Raw genomic sequence first — 22,403 nt, forward strand, 5'->3', positions numbered from 1 at the left:
GGCACGCGAGTAGTATGTGTTGTTCGTGGAATTTCGCTTTGCGTCGATTGAAAAAGGGAATTCTGTTGCGGAATTCGTGGAGCCACTTTGTAACATTTGCTTGGATTTGACCGACGAATGAGTGGAGGCAACGAATCTCTAGGAAGACTCGTTCGGGAGAAGATCTGTGTCCAGTTTTTGTAACTAAGATGCAGATTAGAGTTTTGCTTCTCTGTTCAATGGTCTGTAACCGGTCAGTTAGTATTTCCGAATAAATACCTCCGCAGCGAAGGCCTTCTTGCTTTCACCGGCATAACCAGACGAACTAGAAATCTAGAATTCAGGCCAGCGTACCAAGCAGCACGTATGTATACAAATTGGCGTATATGTGTAGCATATGGAATATCAAAACAAGAGAATAATGAATAGAGCAATGAATAATGTATCAGCCATGTTCATCACAATTACACAACATATCTACTTTCCGTGACTTTTTCCCATCTTTTCGTGACCACCTTAGACGGAAACATGCTTGCACACACGCGTGTTCTCTGTTACTCATGAGTGTTTGAGAAAATTCCCTCTGAGTCACCTCTGATGAACACACAGTCACCGTTATTTTCCTGTGGATAGAACTAGAATTTCAACAACCTTACTTTGTTACGCTAATATCTCTTCAAAGCATGGTCTCTTTACTACTACGGATAGTTTGTAAAAAGCAGGGCTTTATTCGGAGATGTCTCAGGCTGACCAAAGTAGAAAAAAGAGGATCCTGAAGCAGAGCTCCACTAAATACAAGGAAAGGAAAACGAAGATTGCTTTGAATAGGAAATCGCACGTATGTCCTTAACCGTGGTATATCGCACACCTAATTCACTGGAAGATTCTAGGTTTGATGTTTCCTCTTCCAGTTGGTCCGTTTCTTCCGACACCCGACTTCGTTACCATAATTTGTCCTAACTTTCTGCAAAAGAAACTGACGCCATCAAGCAAACGTTTATTTTTTACCTGAAGCTTTGTATTTCCACCATGTCTTACCAAAGGGAAACCGACTTCAACCTCGTTGGTGGACTGTGTCCCGACATTTTTTCGGCAGATATTTCCCAAGTTTGGGGGCGTGGTGGCTCAAGTGGTTAGAGCGCAAATCTACTGACCGGAAGGTCCGTGGTTCGAATCTGACCTATCAACATGCACTGGCTTGGGCAACCTGGCAGTACCCCAGCCCTCGTGCGTCCTTTTGGCGGCAAGGCAGCTAGGCAACAAAAGGATGTTACATCCGAACGATTCCCCATGCCTATATTCCTCATTAGACCTTCAGTCTTCAGTCCACTTTCTGTTCACTCTTTGGTTGTGAGAATTAGCTTTTTTGATATCGCAATGGGCAAATAATTGAGATGAGAATAACTCGGGGTGTGTAATCAAGTTTCATCTAGTACCGTGTAAACTGCATTCTCACTTGGAATACCTTATTCATTCAACCAATATCCTTGAAACGTTACGAGATTGTGAGTTTCTTCGAAATAATGCAGCCGACTCAAAGTACTGATCGTAATTCAAACATGACCTTGAACGTATTGGTCCAGCTTTCATTCAGAATGCTCCAATGGACACAAAAACTTCGAAAATTTTCCTCACATTTGGTTTTGATGGGAAACTTACCTGAACCACCCAATTTTTCAGTCAGTACGATGTTCGAGATATCGCGATACGTAGACGCAACACACTAATTTAAGATTGCTAAAAAACTCTCCGACAGCCCACGAACGGTCTCCCCTTCTTAGGGCTCATCAGGTAGGTGCAGTCCCCGAGTTTCCGTCAATCCTATGTTCTACTCGAACCCGAGTTCCTCCCCCTGCGTGCTGCACGGTATGCAGGAGAAATCCAATTGACTGCTGATTGCGAAGGACTCGATCGGGTCTCCAGTTCAAGAGGGTGGTGGTTGCACGCCTCGTTGATTTACTTGACGGCAAATAGTTACACAACGAAGGCTAACAGAATTTCACATCCTCATGGTGAACAACGTCTACTAAAGAGATCCCTAGACATCAGTTCTTGCTTCGTTTATAAAAAAGACATAAGTAATTAATATACCAGGTTGAAGTAGTTGTCTCACAGCTGAGATCGTCGACGTCGGTTGCGTAATACTGTAAAATTTAGGAACATGTGTACTGCGATTTTGGCGCTATGTATGAGTTTCACTATGAATACAGCAGGGTATACTCTAACCAAATGTCATGCGACTGGCGACGGCTTGAGTAAGACTGGGACCATAGGGGATCTTGGGTCATTTGAAAGAGTCAGAAAACTGGCACAAAGCCATGCCAGAAACGGAATACAACCAAATGGGGGCTCAAAATACTCAAGAAGTTTAGTCGGTCTCGGCTTGTATAACTCACAAACCTGAAGGATGTTTAACCAACTTGAACTAGTAAGATGAAAGTGCTGCCCTGAAACAGCCAAATGTAACGGACGAACCTAAAACATTCATCATCACGCCTGTAACGAATAGTTGGCTCCGATGAACTGGCAGTGCCAGTATTAATCGTGGTCGTCCCGGTAACTATGCCCCTAACATAATCAGCGTCACAGCAAACTCATGTGTGAAAATTCCGGGTTTACGGACCTCTTGTTTGAGGGCACAAAAAGTCTGGTTGTAGGGGAAGCCTCTACTCTACTCAGTCCACAGCAATGTACCAGGGACACGCCATTGTCGTGGCTGCACGCTCTGTTTCAGTCATTCACTGAGGTGGGTTTCCTCAAATTCGCGAGTTACAGTCCAGAACACTTCCGAGCATTTTCAGTGGATAGACATAAAGCTTTTCATCCTTTGGAGGAAAACGTCGTTTAGTGGGGTATCTATCTATTGGCCAGAGTTCTTAGAGGAATCGAATCCTGGGAATCGGTACAAAGAAGCCTCTTGAGCTTTTCAGTGGGGTATCTATCTATTGACCATAGTTCTTAGAGGAATCAAATCCTGGGAATCGATATAACGAAGCTTTTTTGCTTAAATGCATCTGTTCCAAATGAGTTTTCCTGAATTGCACAAAGGAAAAGTTTACGTCTATTGAGCGGAGAATCAACACTAAGTTAAAAATTTGGGGGTAGAATCGTTCAGCTGTAGCAGTCATTCGGTCCCCAACTGCCATGCCATCCAAAGGTTGCACGAGGGCTAGGCTACTGCCAGGTTGCCCAAGCCTAGACAGGGGAAGTCGGTAAGCAGAGGTCGGGTCCGAATCACAGACCTTTCGGCTCTAACCACTTGGGCCATCTCGCCCCCATTTGGGGGTAGCAGCCACTGATATTCTGAATTGTGTTATCCCTACACTGAAAATGTCAAACCTGTTGTATCATTACACCAAAAGCATACAATCGTTTCGACGTAGGGGTGATAAGACGCGTTAAAATGTGATTGAGACAACGGAAATGCGTCTTCTGTGTTCGACAGAATCCTATCCACTACTCCTACAGCCATCACCGTTCGGTTCAAACATAGTGAAACATGGTATGTATACATAATATTAAACTGATAAGCAGTTGCCCAATTTGGCATGCGTGTACACACAGGTTTTGACAGGGTTCGAGGTAGTTGTGGCTCGAGACTGTCGGTCTTCGACAGGTTTTTAGGTACGTGTCGAATTTGACCTCTGAGTAGGTGAGTGAGTAGTATATCGTGGGGGTACAATGATTGCCAGTTCGGACGTGTTGGAGGAACCACGGTGAGCCATTGCCGTACTCCAGCAGACGTACCAATCGATATCTCGTAGTAAGAGGAAATCTTTCAGGGCAATGGGTAGTGGGAGCTGGGGTAGTGCTTCGGTGAGTCGAAATCCTAAAAGTTGTCTGATTGCGCGTCGACACCATTTTTTCAGGGATTTGACTTCAAGCAGACCGGAGTAGCGACGGGCCAATGAACTACTGTTACTAAGACTGGCAACGTTTGGCCAGGAAGTTGTGGAGTTGTTACTCTGCAAAGCGGATGTGGTGTAAAGGGATAAGGGAAGGGTAAAAGGACCGGATGTTATCGGCAGTTTGATGCGATAGCATCCAACATCGGCAAGAATCCGCGCCAAATCAAGATGTCCGCGTTCCAGGGCCAGTTGAAACGGTGACTTTTCACATGTATTGGAAAACGATCCCCCTGCTCCAACGGTGGTGTTGCTGCTGCTGGAAGCTTCCGGCACAACGGCTCCAAGAATGGAGGCGGGAAGTCTTTTAGCGGGACGATCAAAATCATAGTTGTAGGCAAGAAATAGTCGCAGTAAGTCCAGTCGGTTGTAAGCAATCACATCGTGTACAAAGGATTCACCGAGGTTGTTATAGTTGTATTCAATATACCAGTTTCCTGGAAGACATATACAAAAAGAGAATGCGAAAAAGAAGCTCAGTAGGTCTCAAGATAGTCGTGTAAAATGGAAAATCCTCAAAAAAGTACAGAATACGGCTTTGTTAGTAATGAATCAAGTCGAATGAATGGCAATACGATGAATTCTGATTTTTCCATGAGCGCGGTGCATTCAAACCCTTTCTAGGTTTCACGGTATCGTAAACAAATGAAAAAAAGCTAAAAAGAATGACAGAATATTACGAATCTCTGGTTGCTTTTACCGGTAAAGTTTCTTACCATAGATGAAACCTGAAAACCTGGGTTTTATATTAAAGTATGGGTCTGTGTGCACTGGTCTGGCAAAAAACTTGTGCTATGAATCACAGTGACCGTAGTCTCCAATCGCAATGTCTTTTCTGGGTTACCTTACGTAAACATCAGTTGTTTAGGTAACTAACGTGTAACAAACCGTGTCAAAACGTTTGGTTGGTTGCATTACAGGCGAAAATCACCCTATCATGTAAGATGGTTTCTCCGATAAGCGCGTTAAATTGCGTTAAGTTCTACGAAGTTGTTCGGTGGCTGAAAGGTACTTGCTACTGAAGAGACTACTAATTTTGATCGATTTTCTTTTGTGCTAAATTATAGGTTAGGAAACAGATAAATCCTGATAGACGAGGCGCTTAAACGTAAAACGAGCTGTGATTTCAAATGCACGAGTTTAGGATGCAGCTTGCTCTCAAGCAGACCAAGCCAAATGTCACTAGTGCAACGGTGGATACTACTGATGGGGCATGCGAGCAGTATGTTTTCTCGTAAATCCGCTTTGCGTTTCTTGAAAAGTGACATCTATTATGGAATTTATGGAGTCACATTTGCTTGCATTTGAGCAACAGTCAATGAATATCCAGGAAAGTTCAGGAATACCCGTTCAAGGAGAAGATGGATATTCAGTTTTTGTAAACAAGATGCATATGAGAGTTTTGCTTTCCTGTCCAATGGACTGTAACCGGTCAGTTGGCATTTTCTAATAAAGGACTGCTTCTTTTCAACAGTAGTAGATCTACGATGGGGAACACACAAAATGGACCTTGCATGGAGATGCTGCTTAGTGAGACACAATCCACTTTGAAAAAAGCTGGGGTTGTTTGTCATTTTTTGGACATCCATCTCGTTCGTTCCACAATTGTACATATACATCCAAACTCATCTGTTCACGAGCGATTGGCGAACAGTTACGAAATACCACATGACATTCCATAGTCAAGTTACCAACCTAGACGGATGCTAGTGTGTAGTTTACGCATTTTAATAAGAGTCATGTATTTTTATCATGCTTTACGATTTATACTGTCAGTCATTGTTGTCAATGAGTCGCATCAGTTCAAGAAGGTTTTATCTCGTCAGCGAAATCCGTCACTGCTGAGGAGCAACGCAAAGCTGTTTTATTCTTATTTAGAATCGCTCGTAATGTACAAATTCACTGAAGCTCGAAATCCTTTCTAGCTGGTGAGAACCGCACTTCTCAGCCACGAGCAACTGATTAGCATTGTTCATGAGTCGCACTTAGACAGAATTTAACGCCATCAGGCCTTTTACATTCGCATCAGATGGTCACGTGGTTGCTGGTGTGGTTCCATTACATTGCTGATCAGCTTGTCGTGGCTGAACGGCTTAGTTCCCAACGGCTAGCTAGTTGCGAGGTTGAACCTGTCTGGGGATTCGTAACATACACACGACCGATGATTTCCAATAAGGATGAAACTGATGGACAGTGTCTTTTGGGTTTCCCAGAACAAATTGGTTTCACTTACAGGATGAAAATCCCCGCTGAGAATTTCCGGCCATCTTTGTACTACCAGAACAATGTAAGGTTGTCTTTGGATTGCTTTCTTACTGTGAACATTAGTCGAGCGATCCGGTGATAGCACGTTCAAAAACGTCACTTGTTAGGGCGGTTTGGTTTATCACATTCACCAAGATTTCTCGTTGCAAAAGTTTTCTGACAGAACTAAGTTTTGTCTCTAAAGCGGAGCATCGCTGGAGAGAAACCTATACCTTTAAATTTTTGTAAGTATGCAATTGTGAGGGCTAAACGATCGCGAGTTGGTATGAATGAGTTACGCTCAAGTTAGCCAAGTGCAAACTATCGGCGGTCATGCTTTGCAGTAAGGAAAGCGGAGAAGCGCAAAGAGTGCCTGGTGTTTCTGATCGATCTTGATACAATGAGCTCTATCCGACGGTGGTTTTTGGCAACGTTCATCAGTTCATCTGATCCAAGGGCACTGTATTTGGGGAATAAACGACTGGCGGTTGCATCTTTATGGGTGTATTGCTTCCCCGAGGGTTAAGGCCAGGTCGAACTCAAAATCAGACAAGCCTGTCAAAATGTAGCTTTTCAGTGGCGCCTATGTCAGGAACTACCGTAAACCACGCTTTCGCCTTTCGGTAATATCAATTCGAAATGTGGCTAGCTACACCAGTAAGACTGAATGCTCGTAGCTTGCTCTATACTGATGGGGCATGCGAGTAGTATGTTTTTTCGTAAATCCGCTTCGCGTCTCTTGAAAAGTGAGATCTCTTACGGATCTCTTACGGAGTCACATTTGCTCGCATTTGGGTAACAGTCAATGAATATCCAGGAAAGTTCAGGAAGACCCGTTCACGGAGAAGATGGATATTCAGTTTTTGTAAACAAGATACATATGAGAGTATTGCTTCTGTGAATTAACATTTAGAATTTTGTCCCCTGCTAATCTGAATCAGAAGGCTTTACAGTTTTTCGTTTCAAAAACATCAGCGGAACCGCCCTGGCTATTGGAACAACAGGTGTGCACACAATTCGAATTGTGCACTAAACCGTAAGCTGCTGATCGTTTATCGGGTCTTGACCCGATTTCGATCCGTAAGTCCTACTTCGTTCAATGGACGATATCGGGTCATTCAGTCACCATACCGGTGTTTTGCTCCCATGTTATCAGGAGCTTACACAAAAGTTTTTAGTATACCAGGAAGGAAAATGACTACTCTTGTCGTTAACGTGCTTCTCAGAAAATGGTTTCTCTTGAACACAGACCACAGCACCGTAAGTGAGGCGTGTTCAGAGGTGGTGAACATGGCCTCTAGATCCCATAAAGCAGTTAAAGTCGTCATAAGCATGCCCTTCTTCCAGGTATACATATTCTGACCTTTCACATGGGGATAGTACTGTTCTACAAGTGCCTTGATCTGGAATCAAGCTTCCTCATAGTTAACGGGAGCCCTCAGCAACGAAGCAAACTCTGTAGAAAGGATTTTGGGAGAGAATTCAAAAGCCGAGTAATCCGACTATGTAACCCATATGCTATCACCAGGGTAAGCAGGCGTTGCGATGAAAGATCAATACGTGCTCCGTCCGGAGAAACAGCGGGAAATATGTTAACGTCAGTGCCGGAAATAGTCAACACGATAAAGTCAACCCATTGGAAAAGGTTGGAACCGATTGATACGACTAAAACGACAAATTCATCTTTACGACCCCATCGCATTTGTGGTACTAATGCCAATGAATCTGGATGGGAGTGGTTTTTGTCCGCATCCGATTTTCTTTATTGTTTTTCATTGTAAGCAGGGTGCTCTGTGGGGTCCATCTGTATAGCGGACCGGGCTTGGCTTCACAGTTTTTATCGAAAATCGATACTACTGGTGAATTGGAAAGTAGGTAAAAATATGCCGCTGGCCAGACGCATCCGAAATTATGTGGTGATTCACACCTCCTGGACGTCTGACTCTTTCGTTTTGGAAACAGGTAATCAGTGTAATGAGAATGAGTATGACCAGGTGGACAGATTTTTTAAACAATAAATGTTTTTTTTCATGTATCTTACCTGCTTGTAATAAAATTTCCACCATATGTATGTAATTCTTCTTTACCGCGATATGCAATGCCGTATCGCCAGTGCAAAAGTCGCGCTTGTAGAGGTCAACACCACGCTGTTTGACCATTAGACTGACTGCTTCCCTTTGATTGTAGGATACCGCTTCCATAAGTGGCGTGAGACCTATTTGATTTTGGGCATTCAAACGAGCTCCGGCCTTGAGGAACAAAGAAAAATCATTAAGCTGGAGTAACTAAGATTTCAATGTACCAAAACGGTTAAAAAGGGTCTAATGGCCGCCGGACAAGCAGGAAATTGTTTCCATTTTCTCCTGCAAACTGCCCGGAATCACCGATTCGGCTTTAGGTGCGGTACTTTCAGGTGTGAACCTCGGGGCAAACGCCGCGCATGTGAGCTAAATTCTAGGCTTCGCATCCCCATGGGGTTTGGGGTAGACGCCGGCAAACCCGATAGAGATTTTACAAATAACTGTTCTAAGAAGCCATCTCTAACGGACGTTTTTGTGGTGAAGTTTTTACTGGACATCATATAGAGATAATATTTTTCAAATGGGATAGGTTTGGCCTTTTTTCGACGAGGAAACTCATCACACGCAAAATATACATTCTGCAATAACTCCATACCGCTTTTTAACCATTCTCACTGATGTGGTTTTCCAGATAGTTGCCAAGTTGAACAAATTTCATCTTCAAAAACAGTCTTTCGGTTATCGTAGCCTACAGGGCCCATTAGGGGAGCTGTGCTAATGACTAATTCCTCAGAATTAGGCAGAAGCGATCGCAAATTCAGGTGTAAATTTAAACGTAGATTGTTTTGAGTAGACTGCACCCCAATAGTTGAGTTATGTGGCAGTTAAATACAAGCTTAACGATACGTTTGAAACTTTTTACTGTTCGAATTGTGGTCAGAAAGACAAACAGGCGTTCCGCGAAATTTTCATGAAACCCTGGTTCTTCCAAGGGCACCAAACCTGCATTTTGAGCAACTCTCTAGCGTACTCGCATTTGTTCCGGTCTGTCCCTGCCAGCTCAGTGCTTCCTGTCTAACTGAGCAGGACGTCCATTTTTGGCGAATTGTAGAATTAGTTGTAGGAATATAGGACTTGTAGAGTTCAAGATCACCTTCTACTTCGAACGGTACTCATCCTATCACGGCGCAATCGTTCTGGTGAAGGGTAAGCACTGGACTCGAGTTTTATTCTCGTTGGAGTTCATCGGCAGTGGACATCCTTGGCCGTGCCGCGGTTTGAGCTTCGGACATCCGACATGGGGGGCGAGCATGTTACCTCTACCGCACCAGCGCAAGCCACAGACATCTGACTTTACACTTGTATACTGGCAAACGTGTTCATATATGAGTAATGTGACTGGATGGCCTGACAAACCAGTGGAGAAATTTCTAAGTATGGTTCCAATGACTTCAGAATGTAGACACGTCTGGAGCAGACATAAGTATTTATCACTTGAACGTTCATCAGCACCCTATTCTCCCTGGGTCAGTGACTTTCTGTCAGTCGTCCCAGAGGGGGGGCCTTCACTTATCTGGCATATTCACTATTCCGCCTACCCACTTGACCTGCGGTGGCCTCAAACACCGAAATTTCAGCTCAATGTTTCAGGTTACTCCCCTGAGACGACTCTGTCAGCTGAGCAGGAACAACTGTCAACAACAAGTTAGCCACCAGGTTGGACCCAATCCGTACTGGAAGATATCGCTGGACTCGAGAACAGAATTATGTGATGGAACAATAACTGAACAATGTTTTATCCTATCCTGCCTAATCTTTACGAATAACCTCAAATTTATCCATGTTTAAAGCAAAAGAGTCGGCAAAGAACTACTTTGGTTAGCTGAAAAAAATAGAGTACCTGTACCACTCCTCTTCAAGCAGATAACCCTAGTTATTGGCTCTCTTGATATCATGTTTTCAGACTGTCGAACACCGGCCAATATTCTCCACAGGGACGGTCCGCAAGGCTACCCACCATTTTGGATAAGACATTCGAGATGACTAGATCTTGATTTCTTTGAAAACATACACATTCAATTAGGTATCATGTAAGCAGCGATAGAAATGACGTGTACCCCAATGGGCATCTCTCGGACGAACAGTTTCACCGTTAATATGCTAGGTAAAGGGGACAAACGAACCTTGATCAGCATGCTTGTGATTTCCGTGGAACCTTGCCTGCAGGCAAAATGCAAAGCGGTCTCGTCGTTACGATCCTTTACATTGACATTCGCCCCAAAAGCAATCAATCGTCGCACGGCCCAGAGTTTTCCACTTCGTGCGGCCTTCATTAACGGCGTTTTGTTTGTTATATCCTGAAGGTCGGAAACGAAGGGAAAGTGTGCGATATGGAGGTATGTAACATGTACCTGGTAAAAACGGTCTGTGAAAGACACATACTTCGAGGAACAACCAGCCTTTTCCATGGGAACTCCATATTTCAGACATTTGTGTTACTATTCTTCCCTCATGTGGCTTGAAAATGCGTTGTTATTTCACAACCCTCCGCAAACTTCAGCACCGAAGTGGGCCGCTGGGCCACACACACATTAGATTAGAAGGTATCATAAACTCATCAAGTTTGAAAAGTTTTTGGTAAGTGATGACGAGTGCTTGTATCTATCCTGAGAACATTCTATCACACCAACAAAGTGAGGCACAGTAACTGTCATGACGAGCCCAGACATGGAAAAAGTACATGTGCAGAGAGTGACGCATCCCCAAGGTCACCATCGGTGCGACACGTCCGGAAAGCAGGTGCGGAGCGCACCAAACACGGCTTGGCAACGTAAGACCAGTGGAGTGAGGCCGAAAGTGTTCGCTACCGGAACACCGCCATTGGCTGTACGGAACGAACAAGTGAACGACCATATTTGGCCATTTAGTCATCGTATATATTCACGCAGAAGCTCAGTATGTTTTGTCCTGACGATAGAGCCGTGTCCCGAGTCCCCTGCCTTCTTTTCGCGTAGTCCGGCAGGCTCAGTGCAGGAATTCGGGTGTCTATCGAAGACTCTGTTTACGTTCAGGTTTCACCCAAAGTCGGTCAATTTCGTCCAGTCACTGCTAATCACTAGAGGGAATCAACCAAAGTATCTACCTACCGACGGTTAAATGTTCTTTCCCACTTCTTAAACAGAAACTTTCTCATGTTTCTGCTCAGTGAAATCAAAGTCCAAGGAGGTTTATTTTACGATGCTGTTTTGTGGCCCGTGGAACGTTTGGAAGACGTAAGTCCCAATGCAAATGGCACGTCGAGGGAATAAAATAATCCTGATTGATAGACTGATGTTTCTTCGCTAGTAGGTTCACTGAGTGGGCTACTGTGTGCGCAATTTGTGTTCCTAACTCTTCATTCACATGAACTATCGTTCTGCTCCCGGAGAATTCATTTAAACGCCCCTTAACACATCAATCGAAGGCAACCTATTGCTGTCGCATAATTATTTCGGTAACTGAGGCAAGCGCCACTGACTACAAAAATTCTGGCTATGAACGTGTGAAGCTAAGTCTCTTTGAGAAAGAAATATCAACGTTTCATTCAACCAGTCTTACCTGTGAATCCACACTTGCTCCATTGTTGAGTAGTAGGCTGAGTAGAGCTCCGTCACCATCTTCCGCGGCGTAATGCAGTGGCGTGTTACCAAATGTATCCCGAGCGTCCAGTTGAGCACCGGCATTCAACTGAGAGTAGAATAACAGACGTATAAAAAGGAAGGTCTGTTGCGAAGGGAGAGCTGGGATAAAATCAGTGAAACAAAAAAGCATAAGTGGGAACCAAGGTGCACTTCCCTCGTAAAACTGCCCGTCTTGGTAGTTTTGTTGTCATTCAATGCGACCTCGTGCGAGGACGCCGAAATTCTTGAGCTGCACTGCCATGTTGCACGCTACTACCGTTCCTACAGACCGCGTTGGGGTAGGCAGACACGGATGGCAATGTACCGTTTTGTCTAGAAGCGTTATTTGATATGGTCTGTCATTATCGTTTTCGTTCAGTTCGGAATACGGACCTGGAGTAGCAAGGAATGGCCCCTGTTACCACTGCAGCCTCCCCTCTTTTTTCCAAAATTTGGGACTTGTAGGTTATATTAGACAACTTCATATGAGTAGTATTGTATGACGCGCGTTTTAGCGTAGAATGATCCCCAAAATTTTGTTCTTTTCAAAAGTACCGACAGGAGAGACAAGTGAGCTTGTACACTGGCTGAATGACAAAAGATTGGTTATTTCTAGAGAGCGGACGTAAGGGAAATAACACAACTTACTGCTTGGTCAGACGGGTACTATCATGTATGAGTATAACAAATGCAAGAACCCGTACTATTCAGTCTCAAGTACTCTCATTTGAACCTGTGGGGGGTGGGGGGCTCTAATTTATCTTCCTTTTTTATATTGAGCGAAAATATCGATCACACTGCAGTGTATCAGTCAGTCCAACAACTGATGTGGAGTTGGTCTGTCACGTGAACTAGAGGAGCGATTGTCTTGCCGTGTCACACACTAATGTGATTGGCCAAACCGGTTGGTTTCGAGATTGAATCAACTCCAGTTAATTTAATCAAAGACAATGCAATAAAGTGTTGGAAATGTAAATTCTTTTGGTGTCCATTACAATCGTTTTTCGATACACACGAACACTAAACCGTGGCAGAGTTTCAGGACAGAGTAGCGGTACTAAGAAATACTGTTAACTCATTTTAGTTACCTTTTCACCAGATTTTTTTTATCAAAGTGACGTTTTTGCTTCTCCCTGATTCAATACTTTGAGCATAATCGTAAAAATAAAGGAAAATAGCGTAATTCAGTAAGTGATCCTATTATACCAAAGTAACAAAACTTTATGGCGGACAGATATCATATCAATATTTTATTCATTTTGTGGTGATGAGCTCGAGGAAGCTCAGTGGTTAAGGTGCGGCCGCTGGATATGCACGGCTGATGAGCTCTAATAACAACGAAACTCGAGTCCAGTGCTTCCCTTTGGTGTGGACTCACCTGAATGCTTAAGTCAGAACAGAAGAACGACCGTTCAAACGAGAGTGGCGGGGCTATGAACAAAAAAATACCTATCCCGCAAAACCCAAAAACTGCAACCAGGACGTCGCCCATTGTCACGCTACCTGACTGGGAAGTCCTGATTGACGGGTCAATCGATCGTCACAACCAGGACAGTTACTGGGTCGTCGTTCGATGAGTCGGGCACACCAATCGCATCGCTCAAGTGTGAACACGTTCGCCTGTTCAGACGTGATAATTCAGATGCGTCCAACGTGCGTCGGTGGAGTAATGGTTACACGCTCGCCTCGCATGTCAGATGTCCAGGGTTCCGATCCGGGCACGGCCATTAGATATGCACTGCTGATGAGCTCTAATAAGAGTGAAACTTGAGCCCAGTGCTTCCCCTTGGTACGGACTCACCGGAATAATTACGCCAGAACAGGAGCACGACCGTTCAAACGAGAGTGGTGTGACTATGAATAAAAACGGAGAATCCTGTGGTTCGAACCCAACCCCATGTCTACGCTCGGGCGACCTGACAGTCCCTCAGCCCTCGTGATTTCTTCATGTGGCGTGGCAGCTGGGCACCGAGAGGGTGTTACAGCTGAACCACTATTATTAGTACTCTTATTACGTATTCTTTATAAAGCCTTCGTCCCAAAGGGAATCGATTGTTTGGGCAGTCGAAAAAATCTGCCGAACTTTTTGACTCACATCCAGTCATCCCAGACTACCTGTAACACCAAACTGCCTTCATATAGTTGGTCTGTCACGTGAACTAGAGGAGCGATTGTCTTGCCGTGTCACACACTAATGTGATTGGCCAAACCGGTTGGTTTCGAGATTGAATCAACTCCAGTTAATTTAATCAAAGACAATGCAATAAAGTGTTGGAAATGTAAATTCTTTTGGTGTCCATTACAATCGTTTTTCGATACACACGAACACTAAACCGTGGCAGAGTTTCAGGACAGAGTAGCGGTACTAAGAAATACTGTTAGCTCATTTTAGTTACCTTTTCACCAGTTTTTTTTATCAAAGTGACGTTTTTGCTTCTCCCTGATTCAATACTTTGAGCATAATCGTAAAAATAAAGGAAAATAGCGTAATTCAGTAAGTGATCCTATTATACCAAAGTAACAAAACTTTATGGCGGACAGATATCATATCAATATTTTATTCATTTTGTGGTGATGAGCTCGAGGAAGCTCAGTGGTTAAGGTGCGGCCGCTGGATATGCACGGCTGATGAGCTCTAATAACAACGAAACTCGAGTCCAGTGCTTCCCTTTGGTGTGGACTCACCTGAATCCTTAAGTCAGAACAGAAGAACGACCGTTCAAACGAGAGTGGCGGGGCTATGAACAAAAAAATACCTATCCCGCAAAACCCAAAAACTGCAACCAGGACGTCGCCCATTGTCACGCTACCTGACTGGGAAGTCCTGATTGACGGGTCAATCGATCGTCACAACCAGGACAGTTACTGGGTCGTCGTTCGATGAGTCGGGCACACCAATCGCATCGCTCAAGTGTGAACACGTTCGCCTGTTCAGACGTGATAATTCAGATGCGTCCAACGTGCGTCGGTGGAGTAATGGTTACACGCTCGCCTCGCATGTCAGATGTCCAGGGTTCCGATCCGGGCACGGCCATTAGATATGCACTGCTGATGAGCTCTAATAAGAGTGAAACTTGAGCCCAGTGCTTCCCCTTGGTACGGACTCACCGGACTAATTACGCCAGAACAGGAGCACGACCGTTCAAACGAGAGTGGTGTGACTATGAATAAAAACGGAGAATCCTGTGGTTCGAACCCAACCCCATGTCTACGCTCGGGCGACCTGACAGTCCCTCAGCCCTCGTGATTTCTTCATGTGGCGTGGCAGCTGGGCACCGAGAGGGTGTTACAGCTGAACCACTATTATTAGTACTCTTATTACGTATTCTTTATAAAGCCTTCGTCCCAAAGGGAATCGATTGTTTGGGCAGTCGAAAAAATCTGCCGAACTTTTTGACTCACATCCAGTCATCCCAGACTACCTGTAACACCAAACTGCCTTCATATAAGAATAACTGTTTGTTTGACCTTTTTTTGAAAGTGAGGAATTTCGATAGGCCGGTTCACTTACCATAACCCTTCATGTAAAGCGTTACTTGGATCAGTTTGCCAGTGAAACCCAGGTATCGATACAGTCAGGTACTTTTATATGTGTGGTGTAAACGAGGTTAACACTAGGAATTTTGACGACGCGCTCACATCGGACAACGGCTTGATCACTAAATGAGCACGCGTTTCTGCGTTTGCTTGCGCGTCGTGTTCTAAGTTGGGTGATAACCCATACTATCCGTTCATTCAACAAGCTTTGGTCACGATCGGAATTTGTGTGACTCAAGGGTGGAAGCAGATAATGTATGCTGTTTCATTCTAAGGGAAGTGAATCCACTTTCATGGGACTGTCAGTATGACCGTCTTTTATTGGCATTCGACCCCAGGTGAAGTCGATTTCGAGTTAGGTGAACGGTACTCACTAGAAACACTTATATAATAATAAAGATATATCTAATAATATATATATATATATAATATGGTAATTGATCAGGTGGCTGTTGATCTGTTCGCTGAAGAAAAACACAAAGGGTTTTGCCGGGAGAGGTCTCTGTATGAATACTACTCCGCAAGGCAAGGTGATCTGAGCCATCTTTGAGTGTGGCTTCGGGACAATTCAAGTCAACTTGCAAGCAATAACTGAATGTAGACGAGAATTTTATTGTTTCTTCACTAGAAGCCGTACTGCATGGTATTGGATGCTCGATTATATCATTACCAAATGTAGCTTCGGTGTAGTCCGGAAAGACGTAGATGTGAAATTTCCGAGACGAGTTGTTAAAAGTCTTGGCTTACCCGGTCTAATACAAACCATTCGGGTTGATAATAAGCGGAGAGTCATTCCTCGCTGCGTTACGCATCAAATAAAGTACATACTAAAAGATCGATAGGTTCGGAGGACAATATTTTGGCACAACGCCGCATCACAATATTACTTGGACATACTAAGTAGGACAGTTTTTCTAACTAATTAACTAACTAACTAATTCCACGAAGCACACTTGCTCATATCACGTGAACTAAGCCCTGAAATGACTCGCCTATTTTTGGAGTTTTTCCACTCAAAAACTGGTCTGACTTCCAACGCATAATTAATCCGACTAAAGCGAAACACGACACCATGGCCGTAGGCAAACCAACACAGTGGTTGGTGACATTACTGTAGTTGTGTCAAAATTTCCAATGTACCATTGATGAGGCAGACGAATATTCCTAATTCTTAGCAGAAATTTGAGTACACGGCGATTGTGTTATGAAGCAAACAACTTTTGGTGATGGTGACTGTGACTTGTGAAAAGTTGTGGGGTCTGTAGAATTGACTTTCGGATCGATCCTGCTTGAAAAATTGTTCCATAGCTTTGGCGCGATTATTCTAAACCACTGCTGGCATCAAGTACCCCTCTCTCGTAATGTATAGCAAACGTAAGCGAAATACACCCATTCGAAAACAAATTTGATTTTGCCAGAGACTCATCTGGAACCCAGCTGAATCTCTCGCTTGTGTTGTTTCCAGACAACCTCATGAGTAGTGCATTAGGAAACGTGAGCGTTATTCACGGTCACAATATCGACTTTCCGCAAACTGATATTAATCGAATAGGTCTGTTGCCCTTTATCAATAAATAATACATGTGCGAAACACGTGATTTCTCTTTTCGCGGACCACATCATTAACGGTTTCTCGGCATACTAAATGCGATGCATTGGTCAGCTGCAACAGCACCGTAGTTGGACGAATTTCAAAGTTAGGTTATTGATTTTCGCATTGTTGTCATGAGATGACCAGATGAGTGAAACTGGTCTGAGTGGCTGGTACAGTGGTGCTTTTCTACTTTCGGATTAACGGAATATTAAAGTTGCATCAGTCGTAAGGACAACCAGTCGGTATAAATCGGTAGTTATCAACTAAGACCGATTTCTGACTGTCCAACTACAGTAGTCGCTCCCATGTATCTCCGGGCATGAAAGTACCCCCGACCAAAAGCTTGTGATGAGCCACAGCGCGCACTTACCACAGAAGGTGACGAAAAGATCGTGATCTGTTCCGAACGTTTAGCTTGTTTACAGGCTCTACTCTAGAGGAGATATTTGGAGCGTTTTCGAGGAGACCGCAGGCGTGCAGACCTTCTGATCACTGAGCACCGGGGGAAGTTTTTCCTAAGAACTAAGCGTCCATCTATAACCAACGCCTACCAAGCCCATGGTTGGTCTGAAAAGCCTGCATGCGTTGTGGAAGGTCGAAAGCGAAAAGCTTTGAGATTTTGTTTCCCAACCATACTGTTTTCGTTGCTCATTTCCGCGGTCTTTTACAGACTTATCATCCCTACGTTTTGTTCTGATCAATCTGGGTTCTATCCATCCTGGAAACGGATGTTTCATTTCTGGCGCTGTATCGATCCAGGATATAGATCCGATCATGATTGCAACTAAGGACATCCAAATGAACCACCATTCAGTGACGTATTCTCAAAAGGCACTACAGCGCCTCGACCAGGGACAACGCTTAAGTTAACCACGCTGCTAGACAGCCAAATTTGAGCATGTTTACGCATTCCTTGAACAGTAAACGTTGAAATCCCACGTTACATCTTTTACTGAAGGAATCGGGTAGTTCAATCGGTGGCAAAATACTAAGCAGAAGGATGTGAAATGAAAGATGCAAGTGTTCCTGTAGAATTATTCTTCTTTCTAGAGAGAAACTCACCAACATCTGCAAACATGAGACTTGATGACGCAACGCAGCAAAGTGCACCGCTCGACGTTGAAGGGTCAAGGTCGGCTGGTGTACATTGATTCCGTTTTGAATGAGATAGTGCAACATGGCAAAGTATCCCTTGTAGGCGACCAAATGTACAGGACACAAATCGGTGTGGTTTCGTTTCCGTACCTGAAAGGAGGATGAATTTAAGAATAACTCGGTGCGATGATTACTGGTCAGCGATTCTTTGAATTTAGCGTTACGCAAGGCAATAATTCACCAAAAAGTATTTGTCTGGTTTTCATTAGAAGGATGACAATAATATATTGTCATTACAGTTCAAAATGTTCTCCGGTATGGTTGTAAAGTTTCTACCTGTATTACAACGATACTAATTCTATTGTTAGTGACATCCGGTAACCATACCAACCGATTGGGACCATGCAGTCTTCAGATGAAGGGAGTTCTGTGGAGATTTCGTCTTGTAAGTGAAGCCAGTCTATGCTGAAAAGCCGAGAAGCACTGTACAGCTGTTTCATCCTTATTGGAAATCATCAGCAGTGCGCATCTCACGAAACCCGCGACCTGGCTAGTAGTTCGAACACTTAACCCTTTGGCCATGGGCGGCTGATCAGCAGTGTGATTAACTCGCAATTAGACAGGATATAGCGCCGCTCATCCTTCGATCACGTGATGAACATCACGTGGTCACACGCGTTGAGTGGCTCCCCAAGTGACGACTTCTCAAACGAAGGTTTCACTCGTCACAATACGGACGAAACAGTTCTACAGCGCTTTTCAGCTTTTTAGCATAGGTTGGCACTGATTGGACGAATTCTCCAGCTAGAGCAGTTTGATGGTCGGACAAGGCCTTGGTGTGTTTACACCGAAAAGCTCTTTATCAATCATATCGTCATCTGAAATGCAAGGTAACCAAAGCGACTTTTCCCTACCTTCTTGACCTCTTTCGACAGTTTCTAGCCTTCAGTGAAATAAACGGGAAGATTGACTTGAGGTAAGGCTGTCGTCAATAAGCTAGAAATATATACTTTTCTACTCAAGTCGCGACATGGCTGTAATCCGATTTTGTGCCAGCTAGAACGCATTAAGTCTTCTGTGGGTAGCAATGATGAATTAAATCAGTCATTTGTTTTTGTCAGGACGCGCCCAGACATGGAAACCGTACATGTGCAGAGAGTGACGCATTCCCAAGGTCATCATCGGTACGACACGTCCGGAAAGAAGATGCGTTGGCGGAGCTAACCAAATACGGCTTAGCGAAATGAGACCAGCGGAGTGGGGCTGAAAGTGTTCGCTACCGGAACACCGCCATTGGCTGTACGGAACGAACAAGTGAACGACCATATTTGGCCATTTAGTCATCGTATTTATTCACGCAGAAGCTCAGTATGTTTTGTCCTGACAATACAGCGGTGTCCGGAGTTCTCCATCTTCTTATTGCGTAGTCCGGCAGGCTCAGTGCAGGCGTAACCACCAGACGGCCAGCCACGATACAACAGTAAGAATGTCGCAACCAGATGAGACCGAGGATCCTCCCATGATGACTTCCTCATTTTACAATTTCGAGGCACAAAAAACGATTATGGGACTCTGTTTATGCGTTTTAGTCGCAACTTAGTCGGAAGCTACAGTGGCCTGCAAGTTATATGGGGCAAAATCCCGGGGCCGCATACATCTAACTCTGCCAAGACCAGCTTCGAACACAAAAGTAACAACAGTATCGTTCTCATGGGTATCCGATTATATCGTCTAGATGATGGATCAGTACACAGTCTTATCCATTATGAAAGCAAAAGTTCTGTGCAAATCAGCTATAAGCGTGGCCTAGTTAGGAAACACTTTGAGACGATGAATCTGTTCTGCTGACTTACAACAAGACGCTAAACGAATCTACACGGACCAGCTTTTTTACCCTGTCGGTTACCTACGAACACTGAAGAAGCTTAGTATTCTCTGTTCGAAAAAAAGACCACAAGACCCCACGCTTAAGGTCAACTTATTAATCTATTTACCATTGGAGGTTGATAATGTCAGAGAACTGGTAAAGCAACACCTAACAAATGTCATGAACCTATAGCGAAGCCAGGTTTGTCTTCTCTGTATATGTGAAGCGGTATTCCAACACCCTTGGTCAAAATGCACCATTCATTGTCCGATATATCCAGCATGTTTATCAGTTTACGAACGTGTTGGTGCACAGCCACCCAGCCAGAAATAACAAAGATGGACAACGGCGCCTGGCTGTCCCTCTCTGGGTCGATCTGTTAGTTACGTCTCTGTCTGACAGCTCAAGGTTAAAAGCGTGGAAACCGTTCGTCATGTGCACGGAGGCACAAGTCGAGTAGGAATGCAGCAGCGTTCGATAAATGTTACTTGTCAGGAAGTGCTGGCAATAACAGTGAAAAACCAACCTTAAATTTTTTGAATAACAACTTGATTTGCCTATGTTTCTTCTATTTGCATTCAGATATTGCAGTATGCACTCTCGAATAGTTGCGACAAAATGTATCCGGATTATCGAGCGAAATGGGAATGTCATGTGCTGTGCTCACCCACGTGAGCGTGGCTCTCCAAGAAACTGACTATACACTCTATCAAACATGGGTTGCGCTATCATGCGCAAACAAACCGACTGACTTGACCGGCCCCATATTTCGATCTTCAGCCGTCCGTATTCGTGGCGCATCCTCCCTCTACGGGGACTGATCAGCTCTATTGATAAAGCCGCCAGACCGACGCATCATTGAATTCATCGTCAACAAGAAACTTTTGACGCCAGAACGATAAACTCTCCCAGTATTCCAAGTCTTGTAGAGTCGAAACTTAAAGCGAAGCTTTTCAGCGTTGTCCCAGAATTGACTTCACTCCTGTGCTAAGCAGAGGCTGTGAAGATTGCTGAATGTTTGGAAGTTAATCTGTGTGTCTATAGTGGAATGTTAGCAGTGATTATACACCACCCATAGATCACAGCCATTTGCCTACTGTCCACGCCTAACATCCATTTCGATCTATTTCCACGGCCATCGATGTCTTGGGAGCATTGCCTGAATCTGGTGGGAACACAGGATCAGCAATGCTGAAGTACGTCGAATGGTATTCGGGAGAAATAACTCACCCTCGATTGATGAACTGGTCACACTGCACAGGTTGCGTTGGCTTGGCCACGTGCTGCGTATGCCAGTCGACCGACTTCCTCGAAGGGCTCTTTTCGCACAACCACGTGAAGGGTGGAAATGAGCCAGGGAAGGTCAAACGATGACTTGGCAGCGAAGTGTGAAAGCCATTACCAGCAAACTCAGCTGCGCTGGTCATTGCCGTCTTCGTGGATGGGGACTCGGATACGGGCCACATCAACGGTTAGAGACATTGTCAGATGCGGCAGTGAAGCATCGGTGTTGAACACTGATGTCATGCTGTCGATGATGATGATGATGACATTGTCAGACATGGCCCAGTCGCGCCCTCAATGGCGCTCGTGCATCTAAGCTGTTGCCTTCAATGCATAGCTCCTCTTCCAACCCCCCTTCACTTGACAGCCCACGGACAGTGCTAGATTTATGCACCTGCAATGCGCAGCTACCTCCCCCTCTCCCCAAATCATCGGTGAACGAAACTGCGGCAGCTACAACTACTGTACGACGAGTACGTGGTTCTTACAGCTGACAATGATGATGATTTCCACGGCCGACTCGAACACATTTCTGGGACTTTCATATTCCCTTTCCCCCAATTTCCATATTGTTCCCAGTATAGACCATTCATCAAATACATAGGCTGTTCCCTGTACCTCTCTCAGAAGGCTGAAAGAATGCTAAAACCGAACCGTTGGAGCTTTCAGCGACGTTATGAGTAGTATGCTAAATGAAAAATCTTGCTCTCGTTTATTACGTTTACATATTACAAAAAAACAATACCGCATCATAGAATGGGCATTCGGATTTCTATCCTAGTGGTACCTGCCGGGGAATCAGCTCAGGAAATGAATTTTACTCCTGTGAATGGGAATGTAACACTGGGCGCAAACTTTAGCTGGATGCATCAGTATGGGAAAACGTCGTGAGGGTTTAGCTTAACGCCTTGTAGATGTTTTATGACCAAAGTTTATTGCTGTCTGTTTATTTCCACCGTCTTAGGATTCTGCGACTACTGTAAAGGCCTTTGTGTGACATTAAATTTGCATTGAGAGGTATCTTAGTTAGCCTGTTTGCCTAATTCCGGCTAGCAAACCTTGTAGAGACGTAGTCCGTTAGTTAACAAAATACAGCTCGCACGCGAGCAAATTAGCAATGTTCAACATCCTTTGTATCTACTGAATCCGCACTTTAACCCAGGTTGCTCGCTGCACTACAACAAAAAAGGACATCCAGACCTCCATACGTCTTTCATT

At 44.4% G+C, this 22,403-nt stretch overlaps 1 protein-coding gene across 1 annotated transcript in view; it reads right to left on the minus strand.

Moving 5' to 3' along the window:
* Nucleotides 1-3,491: 3,491 nt before the first annotated feature.
* Nucleotides 3,492-22,403, minus strand: part of T265_02751 (hypothetical protein) — a gene marked incomplete at both ends in the record, with an annotated part of 29,179 nt that continues 10,267 nt past the window's right edge. Inside the window, 5 exons of the mRNA XM_009167066.1 lie at nucleotides 3,492-4,321; nucleotides 8,170-8,404; nucleotides 10,333-10,506; nucleotides 11,747-11,875; nucleotides 18,002-18,184. Of these exons, the coding sequence (XP_009165330.1) occupies nucleotides 3,600-4,321; nucleotides 8,170-8,404; nucleotides 10,333-10,506; nucleotides 11,747-11,875; nucleotides 18,002-18,184 (1,443 nt within the window). The remainder of the gene's footprint in view (nucleotides 4,322-8,169; nucleotides 8,405-10,332; nucleotides 10,507-11,746; nucleotides 11,876-18,001; nucleotides 18,185-22,403) is intronic.

This window comes from Opisthorchis viverrini, assembly GCF_000715545.1.
Source record: "Opisthorchis viverrini unplaced genomic scaffold opera_v5_35, whole genome shotgun sequence".
NCBI classification, from domain to species: domain Eukaryota; kingdom Metazoa; phylum Platyhelminthes; class Trematoda; order Opisthorchiida; family Opisthorchiidae; genus Opisthorchis; species Opisthorchis viverrini.